This window comes from Castanea sativa, chromosome 1 (genome assembly GCF_040712315.1).
Source record: "Castanea sativa cultivar Marrone di Chiusa Pesio chromosome 1, ASM4071231v1".
Classification (NCBI taxonomy): domain Eukaryota; kingdom Viridiplantae; phylum Streptophyta; class Magnoliopsida; order Fagales; family Fagaceae; genus Castanea; species Castanea sativa.
In genome coordinates this window covers 18,620,638-18,635,101 of record NC_134013.1, presented here as the reverse complement: position 1 = coordinate 18,635,101, position 14,464 = coordinate 18,620,638, and the positions used below count along the sequence as shown (strand labels likewise).

At 39.5% G+C, this 14,464-nt stretch overlaps 1 protein-coding gene across 1 annotated transcript; it reads right to left on the bottom strand.

Moving 5' to 3' along the window:
• Nucleotides 1–246: 246 nt before the first annotated feature.
• On the bottom strand, nucleotides 247–11,784 carry LOC142621477 (zinc finger CCCH domain-containing protein 22). Its single transcript, XM_075794729.1, has 4 exons — nucleotides 11,523–11,784; nucleotides 9,981–10,292; nucleotides 2,112–2,172; nucleotides 247–1,360 (listed from the first exon to the last, which is right to left on the bottom strand). Exons 1-4 carry the CDS (start codon nucleotides 11,646–11,648, stop codon nucleotides 369–371), a joined length of 1,491 nt encoding a protein of 496 aa, XP_075650844.1. The 5' UTR covers nucleotides 11,649–11,784; the 3' UTR covers nucleotides 247–368.
• Between the last annotated feature and the right edge of the window lie 2,680 nt (nucleotides 11,785–14,464).

The window sequence follows — 14,464 nt, the reverse complement described above, 5'->3', positions numbered from 1 at the left end:
ATAAAAATTTAAAGAGAATTTCACCTTATGACATCTGCTCCTGATGATTACTCTTTATCATCAAATCAAGACACCAATTGATTTTTGATGTAGCCGAAAATTAAGACTTTACCAGTCGAGCTAAAAAATGATAGAGATTATAATATAAATCAATTTTGTTTTAACTTTTAAGTAAATAATTTCTCAATCTAGAATTCTAGGTAAGGAGGCCAAAAAATAATCACTACTAATCCACAACAATTCATGGGCATAAAAATCAATCTAGATTCTAGATTTAGGCTTTTCTTCAAAACAAAAACAAATCATTTTTCCTCGTTTAGATCCATCCAGTATAAATAAATTACAAAACTACATATTTGATATAAAATCTAAAACTTGAGCCATCTCTTCTCTTTTTCTCGGCTGACAACTGCACTTGATGCAGATGCATGAGTTGCCTCAGCCTCCGCTAAAGCTTTGCGAGTTTCATTTAACTTTCTCATGGCAGCTTCATAAACTACCTTCTCCTTTTTGTTTCTATTAACCATTTCTTCAAGCTTCTCGGCTCGCATCCTCAAGTCCTTCACCTCATCATCAAAAGCAACCAAAGCCCGTCTATCTACTTTGTTCCCCTCCCCAGAACCTTTACTTTGCTGCTTCTTCGCTGACCTACCACTTAAAGCTTCATGATGCTTTGCAAGTTGGTTATTGATAAGACTAAAGACATCAGGTTCCAATTCCTCCTCCTCTTTTGCTGCTCGAGCCAGTGCTGCAAACTTCTTCTCACGTTTTCTCTTTCCACCTCTGCTCCGCTTCTTCTCTTGCTTCTTGTTGGTCTCTTCACCCTCATGAGACTCAAGTGCATGATCAAGAGATTGCTTTGGTGGAAGGACCTTCACAGTGACAGGATCCAACATTCCCTGCCCAGATACTCCTAAACCCATCCCTTCACGATAACCCATATTGGCCATCATCTTGGAAGCTATGCCCCTGGTGTGATTTTCCCACTTTGCAAATATCACAGTTTCTGTCTGGATGCCTCTTTGTTGGGTGGAGCTTTCAAGAAATCCTAAACCCTGTGAATCCTCATCCTCATAGTCACTAGAATCAAATTGTTCTGAGCCGGAATCACTCTCCTCTTCCTCACTCACTTGGGCATTTTCAGATAACGTAATTGCATCCACCCCAAGCTTTGCACAGCTTCCATCATCTCGGAAAACAACTTGCCCTACTCCAAGTTTATCATCCCACGATTCAAGTTCAGCTTCCCTCCAAATGCCAGATTTACTATCTGATATTGCCCAAATGCTTGAACCCACTAGTGACTGGTCCCAAGTTGTTGGGATGTACTTCTTCAATGAGCACAATGGGACATCAACACCTGTAAACATACAAACTCGTGAGCTCTAACATGCTGGTAGTTAACATATGATTTAAAGACAACAATGACAGTAGTTGTTTTGTGGAGCATACAGGTCAACAGTTTCTTAGCTGCGTGGTAGATGTATAACAGAAAAATTAAACTATGTAATATATATTTCCTAAGTTCATTAAAAAAAACCAAAAGCAACGTTGCCATATGCAATTACCAACAATTCTATCACAGTTGCCGCATTTCGATTCTTTTTCTTTCTCTTTTTTTATTTTGATAATTCGATAGTTGGGAGGGGGGGATTTGAACCCTGGACATCTCCATTGAAAACAATAGGAAGTACCAATTAAGCTACAAGACTCTTGACCTTATAGAGTCAGTCTCTTCTAAACATAAACTTTTTATTTTAAAAACTGTATAACCAAATTTAAAATTTTAAAGAGACCTATACTTGATCTTCTACTAATGGTGGAATGCTTTTAAATTTCACAGCCCTGCCTAATCTTATTTTAGTGGGCCAAACGAAATACAAAAATTCGATAATTTCAAACCAAGTCCATTTATTTTTTCAAATTCCAGTGGGAGTAATTGCCCCTAGTGGGCATAACATAGCTTCTACCCTGCTGACTATATCCCCCCATTCATCTCATACCATGCATTGCCAAGAATGGTAAAAACAATGCAAAAACGAGAAGAATGAGCAATTTCAATTTGAATTGCAGGACTCCTGATCCATATAATAGAAGCAACTGCAACATACCATGGGATAAGCGGCAGTTAGTACCAAATCGACACCGTTGCTGTAGAAAGAACTTGCACATCTGCACTTAGGTGGTCTAGCATCAGTATACTGACATGACAAATACCATGGGGTTTTACTCAGTATCTATGTGAATTAAATTACAGTAATGGTTGCACTAATTGGTGCTTAACAAGCATTATATAAATCGCTTGTCTTAACAGCAAAAGCAAATATGATTCAGTTAAGGCAGCTAATACTTATATATAAAATCTATAAATATTTATGTGTGTCTATGCGTTAGAGTATGTTTAGCATGTACGTTAATGGTGCTTAACAAGTATTAGGTAAATTTTTATCTCTTCTTTGTCAGAAAAAATAATCTTATTCACTAAGAAGAAAGATATATATTGATATTTAGTATCTATATCTCTAGGCTCACAGGCGCGCACTCATATAAATGAGTATCTAAAACAAACTAGAAAATTTTCAGATGTACCTTCAGCACTCTTTCCCTAAAGCCTGCTTACATCAGGTTTGCCACAACCCCAAAGTTCCAAGCATAGAATGAATCATTCAAATATCTTGTTTCAGTGCATAAATCACTGAGTTCAACAAAGAGATGACAGTAAATTTCTTGGTAGAGTACCCATGACTAATGATATCCTGGATCTCTTCTTTTTCCACCCTTCCTAAAAATTGAAAGAGCACTATATATATATATATATATATATATATATATATATATATATATATATATATATATATATATATATATATATATATTTTTTTTTTTTTTTTTTTTTTTTTTTTTTTTTTGATAGGTAAGAAAGATGTATATTCAAAAAACTGCTAAATGCAAAGTAGCACCAGCATATCAAGAGTACAAAAAAAGATGGAAAAGCAAAAACAAAAAAATGCACCAACTACAAGGAAGAAGAGAGCTAAGGAATAAAGGAAGAGAATCACTAGACGTGAGTCTCCAAGCCCTAGCCCAATCAAAAAGGGAACCAGAAAAGAGAGCAAGCAGTTGGTCATCGGATATATCAAAATCCTCAAATGTCCACCAATTGCGTTCCCTCCAAATACACCACATCAAACACAACGGAACTAAATTCCAAATGTGAGACGAATGCTTCTCCAACCAATTCCACCAACCAAAAAGAAAATCTGACACTGTACATGAGGGGACCCATGAAATCCCAAAAATTCTAAAGACAAAGCACTATAGCCAAAAAGCTTTTCCACAATGTAACAACAAATGATCCACTGTTTCCCCACAACAACGACATGTAATACACCAGTCAACGAAGTCAAAGCCCCTAAGCCGCAAGTTATCTCTCGTGAGAATCCTATCCCATGCAGCTATCCAAACAAAGAGTCACGCCAGGGTGCCTTAACCTTCCAAATACCTTTCTATGGTAAAACAATAGAAGAAGAACCATGTAACTTATGATAATACGAGCGGATAGTAAAATCTCCGTTCTTTGTCAACTTCCATCTCATACGATCACCATCAGTCACTAAAGGTATATTGGATGCCAAGAATCGAAAAAAATCATCCACCACATCTGCCTCCCAATCATTAGGATCCCAAATGAAACGAACATCCCAAGTTCTCCTATCCCCCGCTCCTTGACATATCAGAAATGATTCTATGGAAGCCTCTTTGTTTGCAGCAAAATTGTACAAGACCGGAAAAGCCAAATGGAGAGGAAGATCTCCACACCACCTGCCTATCCAGAATTTCACTCTATCCCCCACCCCAACCTTAAACTAGACATTTTTGCTACACACTTCCCATCCCATCCGGATACTTCTCCACAGGCCACACCCATGAACACCCCTTCCCAACTTAGAGGTCCATCCCCCCATTCTTCCCCAAATTTCAAAGCTACCACCCTCCTCCAAAGCCTATTCTCCTTGATCCTGAAACGCCAAAGCCACTTTCCTAATAAGGCTTTATTGAAAACGGTCAATTTCCTAATACCCAAACCACCATTAGCAATAGGCATACACACCTTGTCCCAACCCAACAAATGTGTCTTAGGGTACTTTTAAGCAATGTCAATCTACCATATTTTGACAAATACAACTTCTCCCACCCTGCTAACTTCCTTCAATTATTTCCAATATAGGGTTCCAAATAGAGGGGGACTTATGGGACGCCCCCAACGGCATATCAAGATAAGTCATTGGCAAGGCCCCAACCCTACAACCCAAGATCTCTACCAAAGCATGCACATTATTTACCTCTCCTATAGGAACCATTTCACTCTTAGCTATGTTACCCTCAAACTGATCAAAGCCTAAAAACAAAGTAGCAACAATTGAACATGTAGGATTTGCTCCGCTGCTGCATCACAAAACAGAATAGTATCATCCGCAAACAGCAAATGTGAAACACATTCCCCTCTTCCCCTCTTAAGTCCTACCATCTGACCTAAAGCCACTAAGTAATTCTGCCCCCTCCATTCTCTTCACCATCCTACTAAACACCTCCATCATAACTAAAAATAACATGGGAGAGACAGCAGATCCCCTTGTCTCAAACCTCTAGAGCTACCAAAGAAGCCAGCTGGAGACCCATTGACTAACACAGAAAACTGAACTGTAGAGATACAAGTTCGAATCCAACTACACCATTTCTCCCCAAAGCCCATTTTCTTCAACATCTTCAGAAGTGCCTCCCAATTCATATTGTCATAAGCTTTCTCAATATCTAACTTACAGATCACCCCCGAAATCTTACTCTTCATCCGGCTTTCAACACACTCATTGGCAATGAGAACTGAATCAAGGATTTGTCTACCTCCTACAAAACTATTTGTAAGATTCAGATATCAGTTGATCTAACACCACTTTCAATTGATTTGCCAAAACCTTGGCCAAGATCTTATACATACTCCCCACCAAACTAATAGGTCTAAAATCTCGAATGTTAGAGGCATCATTCTTCTTAGGGATTAAAGCTATAAAGGTAGCATTAAGAGATTTCTCAAACTTACAGTGCTGATAGAACTCTTCAAAAACTGCTAAAACATCTCTTTCTACAACTCTCCACCAATGATGGAAAAATGCCATAAAAAAGCCATTTGGACCTGGAGCTTTATCCCCTTTCATATCTCTAACCACTGATATTATCTCGTCCTTCTCAAACCTCCTCTCTAGCCAGCCCCTCTCCAACTCCCCAATTTGATCAAACTCTAGACCTTCCACAAAAGGTCTCCACTCTTCAAACTCTTGATACAGAGTTTTATAAAATTGAACTACTTGAGCAGCCACTTCTGCTCCTTCCTCATAAATCACCCCATCCACTTCTAAGAAACTCAGATGGTTATACCTTCTATGAGAATTAGCCATCTTGTGGAAGAACTTAGTACTATTATCACCCTCCTTAATGCACAACATCCTCAATTTCTGTCTCCATGAGATCTCCTCTAGAGAAAGAAGATGTTCTACTTGCGATCTCACTTCATTTCTCTCATTCATCTCCATTTCAGTGAGTCCAAGAACCCCATCCTTAGCATTTAATAACTCTAAGGCCCCCAATAATTCTTTCTTCTTGCATCCAACATTGCCAAATTCTTGGCGATTCCACTGAATAATGTCTTCTTTTTCAATTTTTTAGCAAACACATAATTAGGTGTACCCGAAAAAGGATGGCGATTCCACCATGAATCAACTCTACCAACAAACCCGTCCGTTTTCAACCACATATTCTCAAACCAGAAGGGACTTTTCCCCCTCGCCATACCCCTGCCTCCAAAAGAATTGGGAAATGATCTGAAACAGGTCGTGGTAGAATCCGCTGGGTCACATCCGAAAAGTGTTGCTCCCAGTCATGTGACACCAAAGCTCTATCAATCCTGGACATGGATGGCTAGTCAATACCACTAGACCATGTATAACTCCCTCCCTCCAACGGCAAATCTATCAAGTTTAGGTCCTCAATAAATTCAGAAAACTTTTCCATAGCCAAAGTAAGCCGAGACCCACCCCTCAGTTCACTAGGAAAACGAACAACATTAAAATCTCCAAAACAACACCAAGGAACATTCTAGTACTGCTGGATACCAACCAACTCATCCCACGTATAACCCCTTATATTGTTGTTATTTGGGACATACACCCCTGAACATGCCCAAATAAAACCATCATCCACACCTTTCCATTGAACCAACACCGAGAACAAACCCACTAGAACCTCCAACTTTTCTAAAACCCTTCTATCCCACATAATCAAGACTCCCCCAGCTGTCTAATCAGCATCTAGAACCACCCAATCCACATTCAGACAACTCCACAAACTGCAAACCATCTGTCTATCCATGCCATCAAGCAATGTTTCTTGAAGGTATACAACATCACACTTCCACTCCCGTAACAAGTTCTCACTACCAGACGTTTCTGAGAGTCGTTCAATCCTCTAACATTCCATGAAATCATTTTCATCTTCATTAATACTTTTATTTACCCACTACTTCTTCTACCGCACTAACAACACCCTATCGCCCATCATACTTAATTGAGGAAATTAAATTTCTCAACTCTCTTTTCCCTATACCCGTAGAGAAGGCTGCCTTTTGGTTAACCGTTGCTTTCTTCTGTTGTTCGTTAACTACCTCCATCTCTTTTTCTAGCCTGTGAAGATAGTCAATGCACAACCTCTCATGACGATTCACATAAAGCCCAACCACTTTACTAAAACCTAGGATCCTATGCTTCACCCAACTTGAAACATCCAGCCTACTACCAAGACCCAACACCTCAGTATCCTTGTGCATTTCCATCGACAGGTCCATCCCCAAAGGAGCAATAGTGGACAGCAGATTGCAATCTGCCAAACTCTCCTCCTCACCCAAAAAGCCACTTCTGAGAAAGCCCCTCCCTCCTCCATCGAGACACCGAAATCAAATAGGCCACAATCTAACTTTGGATCAACGCTAAATTGGGTTGATCAGTCTCTACAACATCTATCTCCCTGGTGCACTTGTCATCCACCCCTTGAATCAAATGCACTCTACTCCCACTTCCAGCGTTATCCACACCATTGACACCAAAATCCACCAACCCAGCTTCCATCATTCTCTGAAGGGGTATTGCCAAGAAAATACCCATTGAAAGTGGTGTATCTACCCTGTCAGCCTTACCCAGAGCCACTACGGAGTCATCAAAGCTAACCCAGCACTATCCAACACCATTTGAGTCACTGTGTGGCCTTTAGAGCTAAACCCATTAGAGGAATTACATCTAACCACCATCGGAGCCACCCCAAGGCAATCATAACTATTCCTAGCCACCATCTGAGGCACCGCGAGACCGTCGGAGTTGAAACCATCTGAGAAGTTACAAACAACCTTCGTCAGAGCCACCGCACTTCCATCAAAGTTGATCCCAACCTCCAATTGAGTCACTACGAGACCCGCAAAGTTGAAACCATTAGAGAAACTACTACTACCCTCTATCGAAGCCACTGAAAATCCATCGGAGCTGATCCCAACCTCCATCCGACCCACCACAAGCCTATCGGAGTTAAGACCAACAGATAAATCACTATTGACCATCATTAGAACCACCGCAGAACCATCGGCGCTAATCCCAACCTCCATCCAAGCCACCGTGAGACTATCAAAGCTGGTCCCAGACAGACAACTGCGTTGAACAACCATCGGAGGCTCTACCTGTCGATCTGCCACCACTTCAATGAGCATCGGGGACTTGGGTTTGTCTGAGAGAGCTTCTGCCGTTGTCACTGAGTGGGCCAAGGGTGTCGGACTAGCCTTGGCAGATGGCTCGCCCATTTCATGAGAGCTTGGGCTTGAGAAGCTTGCTACGGTCAGCTGAGTAAATCCCAAACAAGGTTGGGCCAACTCGAGTTTCAAACTTAAGCCCACAGTTGGCTAATTTTTACTTGTTTCCCATGGAGCCCACTTAGAGCACTTTGGTCCACCTTTGTTATAATCCCACGAAACCCTCCTCTTTCCTTTCTCATCTATCTCCACAGTCAAACCTTTCCCTTTCTAGCATGCAATCCTTAAATCAATCCCAATACCATAAACAGTTCTTTTGAATTTGAATTAAACCGTAACGGAAATCTCAATTTATTTCCTGCCGATATTTTCTCTCCCAAATTAATATCCCCATTAATGCTCTAAGGTTTCACAACCCTTCCACCAGTAGCTAACAAGCAAGAATTGACCACCAGTCTACCGCTCACCACCTTCTTTGCATGTTCAAGTTTCGGCACCACCATCTTCTCCTCCCCTATCTGTGGCACATAATTGCATCGGATGCTTTCTATCCTCTACTTTTACATGATAGCCTTGCATCATTTCAGCAAAAGTTCTAGCATTCTAAATCTCCGAATTTTGCCTGTGCAACGGAGCAACCAATTTCAATTGGCTTGAGCCACCCACCGCATATTGTGAAGGATACATCATCTTTCTTAATTCAATCCCAAACATCCTCCAACCATTTTTTGCTCCGCCTTCAGGGATAATGACCGACCTCCTAGAGCCACCAGCTTTGAGTTCAGTCAATAATAAGAACTGCCCAAAAGAGTTGGCCCTCCTTTGGAGAGTAAAAGCTATATCACCGTCCCTAAATGTAAAAAACTGTTTGGAATTAACCCCAACGACAATGTGCTCAATATTCTTCATCAGCCTTTGTGCTACATTCTTCCCCATGAAAACTGACCTCACAGAGTATTTGCCACGCTTGAAAATCTGTAGCGAGAAATAATGTCCCCCTTCCTCTATAACTAATTGAAAAGGCTTGGATTCAATGAAGAAACTGCGATAGCCCCCCATATCTGATCGGAGAAGATGAAAAGAACAAAATATCTGGCTAATCTAAGGTAGCCAGGCCTCCTAGGGGAAGGGGGGAATCCAAAAGTTTTATTTAATTTTTACCACTATTACAAAGTTACTCCTACCAGCACTAATATTTTTATTTTAGTAGGATATCTATTACCAGCACTAATATTTTTATTTTAGTAGGATATCTTGTTTTGTATACTGAATACTAAAACAAATAAAATAAGAGGGAGGAGGCTATAGCTTGATGCCAACAAAGGTTTTGTCAGCAAAAGCTAATCTTATTCGCTAAGAAGAGAGACATGTAGTGCTTTGTATATGTGTCTCTATGTACACACACACACACACACATATAGATATGTATATTGTAAACAAACTATAAAAATTTTCAGATGATTACCTTCAGCACTCTTTCCCTAAACTAGCTTACATCAGGCTTGCAATGACCCCCAAAGTTCCAAGTAAGCGTAGAATTGTTCAGTTATCTTGTTGTAGGGCATAAATCACTGAGTTCAAGGGTTCAACAAAAAAGATGACAACAAGTATCTAGGTAGAGTACCCCACAACTAATGATGTCCTGGATTTATTCTTTTTTCCCCCTTCTTAAAATTTGAAAGAGCACTAATATATATATATACACACACACACACACATAAACAAAATCAGAAAGTGTTCCTCTTTCACCACCAAAGTTCAGGAAAAGTGCATATCTCATGAGCAAAATGTTACTCTCCCAAACCTTTGAAGCTTTAAGGAGAATACCACATGATGTTAATACTAAACCCAAGTATCTTGAGGATAATTCTGCCTAATTGAACATGCAATCCACAAATTTTTTTAGGTCAATTCCATACATAGCCGATGGGTCTTGAAACCATGAACTCATCCTCCACCTTGCTCTTACAATGAGAGGAGGTGTCATTTAAGCTAGAGCTCATTGGCACACAACACACAAAAATACATAGATAATAAAAAAATCACACAATATTTTTTCTCCAAATAAAAAAAAATAAAAATATACAATTTTGAAACAGCCATGCAAGAAAACAAAGGACCAAAAAATTGTACATACCAACATATTTTCAGATATTGGATTGAGAAAAGAAATCTTTGCTGAATCAGAATCATCCAACTCAACGATTTGACCATTATACCAACGGCCATCGCTGTGACGGAACCTACATTTTGATCCAATTAAGTAACTTTGCTCCTCCAGCGGTTCCGGTTCAACATCTGCTGGATCAAGAGACTCTAGTTTAACATCCTCAGATTTATGATTGCAGCCATTTAGCACCAAATCAGCTTCTCGTAGTAATCGTGCACGCTTTAAATGAAACAGCCCTTCCTCTGCATCTTTAATTACCTGAACAAGCTCATCATAAACCTGAGACAATAAAACAGTAGCGTCTATCAAGTTGCAGGATCCATAATGCTATTACACCTAATCATAGATTCTCAAGACTTAAAATATGTAAGAATTATAAACATATGCATCTGCAAGTGTCTTGTGTGTGCATCTGGACATAAATAAACAACCAACCTGATCTTTATTACCAACAATAAAACTTGGTTAGTTGATCTAAGACTATCGTTCCATAAAAGGAATGTGCAATAACTATATATAACTATATGTGTGTGTGTGTGCACGCGCGCATGCCCTAAGCATCTTCCATACCCTAGGACTTAAAGACCATCATCATACAAAAATTTCCCAGAAATTTCCAAACACAACTATCAGTAAAGAGGAGAAAAAATCTGACAACCATGGACACACTTAAGCATTCCAAAATTGATTCAAGGGTGTTTTGCTGCATCAATACATATAACATCTTTGAAAATATGATACTCTTCAGTTGGTGGGAAGGATTAGGCAATAACAGCAAAACCAGCCTATAAAGAGAAGGCAGCAGTGAACCCAAAAAAAAAAAAAGAAAGTAAACAAAACCGGATTTTTTAAATCAATTTAAATTTTAACAAGGTTTAATTTAAAGTTTGGAATAGCAAAGCGTCACAAGCTATATAACACATCTACTGTACTATAAAACCATTAGACCCGAGCAAAACAAGCCGGAAGCACAAAACCAATGCTGACATTAATGATTGTTTGGACCGAAAAACCAACAAAACTGTCCTTCCTTACTTAAATTCCTATCTCCGACTATACATTCGATGATACATCATCGAAACATAAATATTTCCTTAACTCTTACGAAAACGTCTACTCATTAATAAAATTGTTCGTTAAAGAAGATCAAACACGGGATCAATGTTGGTGAATGCGATTCCATTCACATAGACTAATTCATATGCACCAAACACATCTTAAAGTACAACATTATCCAGATCACGATTTCTTAAGCACTAGCTAGCATAATAATAATAATAATAATAATATTAATGCCTTATTATCGTGTAACTTTGTACCTTCAACTTTCACAAAATTCATTTTATTGATTCAGGAATATAATTTATGCGCGATTGATAATTTGAACCTTTTTTTTTTCTAATACGAATGCAGTATAATTTAATTTCATAAGTAATTAGTAGAATAAATGGAAAAACAATTACTCGAATATTGTGTGAAGACAAAACGAAGGCGTTTTGATGTACATACAGTGAGAAGCTCGGGATTGGCGGGGTCGGAGGCTAGGGCTTCCTTGATAGCAGCAAGTGAGTCTCTTTGTTCTTGCAATTGAATCTCCAGCTGGTTCTCTAGAACTCTCTCTTCCTCGCTTCCCATTTTTTATTCGATGTTTCGGTATCAGAGAAACAAAAGGATTAGGGCATGTATCATGAATGCATATAACCTTCAACTTCAAGTGATCCCATTTTTCTTGGCTAAATAATAACTAAGAAATAAGAGAACAAAAAAAAAAGTATATATATACATTATCAGCAATATTAACTATTGTCTAAGCTAAATTCTGGTAAGACCGTACATCAACAGCTTGATTCGGAAAAAAATAAAAATAAAAGAAAAATGAGCCAAACTTAGGTTTAAGTTTAATCTCAATTATTGTAGGTATCAGTTAGTTCACTGTTAAAATTTATGACATAGGTTAAAACTTTCTCAAAAAAAAAATCTCAATTATTGTTTCTCAAAAAAATACAAGTATAATCTTGATTATTAAATATAATCTTTACTCTAATATGAAATTTAAAAATGTCTTCCTCAAACAAAAAAAATAATTAAACGTGTTTGTGAACAAACTTGCAAGGAAGAGGTTCTATTAAAATATATAATATTATATATTTATATGTATAGATATTTATAATCTGTATATCTGTATATATTAAGAAGATTCAGAAAGTTAGTTATTACTTTTTTTCCTGCCAAAAATGCCCCTAAATTAATTAACCAACAACTTAAAAATAGGGTTTAAATAGTAAATTGGCAAAAAAAAGTTAATTATTGCTTTTGTGTAGGGTAAAAATGCTTAAATGCACGTTTGGGCCTTGGGCCTAGATAGTTGGTATAAGTCTGTTCAATCAGAGTTTTCGAGACCCACAAGCCAGTCCGCACTACAGGGGGCAGAGGAGTTGTCCGAGGGGGAGTATCTCCTCGAACGGACCCTGTAAAGGCCATGGGACGTGCTAAAGGATTTAGAAACAGGCTTCTGGAAGATCTGTTAGATAAAGGCGTGTTCCAAGCACTCGTTAGAAGGAGGAACGTGTGAGAAATATATGAGGAAAAAACTGCTACCACCGCATTAAAGGTCCTGCATCTGCTTCTCTGGCCACATTAATGGAGAAATGACCTCTGAACAGTAGTATTCAGCCTTCCAGCTATTATTTGAAGACTTTAAGAAGGTGGTGGATGGGACAAGTATCTAGGAAGAAGATCTGTGTTACACGTGGATGAAACAGGGAAGAAGAAGAAGGTTATAAGAAGAGGAGAGAGGAAAGAAGAGGGGAACCTTTTTTAGAAACTACAAAATTGTAATCTTTTGCTTAGAGAAAGAAAGGCCATACAAATGGTCATCGGCTTACGTTCGAGAAGAGTTTTTTGTCATATTCATCTATTACTTGCATAGATTGCGGTATTCTAGCCTGTTTATCAATTTTCCAATATCCCCAATCTAGATTTCAAACTCATACTCTACAAATTTCATTGTATAAGACTCTTTGGTCCTGGGTCCATTTAGTGATCGGATCGGGTACAAATTGTGCACTTACAATTAGCGTCGTCTGTGGGAATCTAGTGTTGAAGGAATTGAAACATCATGGCAGGCTTAGGTTCACATCATGCAGAGTCTCAGGGGTCCTAGCGCGAAGATCATTTTGAACGTCTTGAGCGTCGTAGGGATCAAGAGGGAAGTGTGCATACAGTACACCCTGATGCAAGCCATTCGTGTAGTAGAAGCAGGGTCACCCATGAGGATGATGCCAAGGCCATGCAGAGGGAGATTCACCACCTTAAGAAAAAGCTACGCCGTGTTAGATGAAGGCAGGCTTCATCTCCGTCCAATCCTTCCTCTGGCAGGTCCCGGGGAAGTAGTTACAGTCCAAGGTCCAGGACTCCCCCTAGCGAAACCTTCTCTTACGAGGAGGGTAAGCTTCCAAGTCGTAAGCATAAAAAGTTTCCCTCCAAGGGCTTGGGAAACGATGCTATGAGCCGAGCGTTGCACCAACTCTCCAAGTCACCCTTCTCATGCAAGATCGAGAAAGGAAGGCTCCCACGGCGGTTCACTCAGCCCACCTTCACCATCTATAATGGCAGGACAGACCCAGTCGAACACGTGAGCCATTTTAATCAGAGGATGACGGTACATTCTCAGAGCGAAACCTTGATGTGCAAAGTCTTTCCTTCGAGCCTAGGACCTGTTGCTATGAGATGGTTTAACGGACTAAAGCCGGGGTCTGTAGATTGTTTCATGGAACTCACTAGGGCATTTGCGTCTCGATTCATTACATGCAGCAAAGTCTCTCAGCCTTTAGACTCATTGTTATCCATGGCCATGAGAGAAGATGAGACTTTGAAAGCGTATTTTGACAGATACTGGAAAATGTTTAATGAAATTGACAGTGATTTCGACGAAGTGGTGATTAACACTTTCAAAGTGGGCCTCCCGACTGATCACGATTTAAGGAAATCTCTGACTAAAAAGCCCGTGCGAAGTGTACGTCGCCTCATGGATCGTATCAACAAGTACAAAAGGGTTGAGGAAGATCAACAACAAGGTAAGGGTAAGGCGAAGGTAATCCCTCAAGAGAGAAGGAATTTCAAGTCGGACAGGTACCATAACAATAAGTCGAGGAGAGATTTCTCTGGGCAATCTGGTTCAGCCACTCCTCAAGTAGTTAATACCGTATTCCGAGAACCAGTGCACCAATTGCTGGAGAAAGTCCGTAAGGAACCCTACTTCAAGTGGCCCAGTAAGATGGTAGGGGAGCCTACGAAACGAAATCAGAACCTCTTTTGCTAGTATCATCAGGATGTGGGTCATACTACCGAGAATTGTTGGACCCTTTGAAACCATTTAGAGCAGCTTGTTAACGAGGGAAAATTGAAACAGCACCTGTATCAACCCAACGGACAAGGAAATCATTCAGGTT

Coding starts and splice junctions, on each gene's coding strand:
- LOC142621477 (XM_075794729.1), bottom strand. CDS start 11,648: ATGGGAAGCGAGGAAGAGAGAGTTCTAGAGAACCAGCTGGAGATTCAA. Junction 2,173..9,980: donor CAATATCTGAAAATATGTTG/GTATGTACAATT, acceptor ACCTAAGTGCAG/ATGTGCAAGTTCTTTCTACA. Junction 1,361..2,111: donor TAACTGCCGCTTATCCCATG/GTATGTTGCAGT, acceptor GTATGTTTACAG/GTGTTGATGTCCCATTGTGC.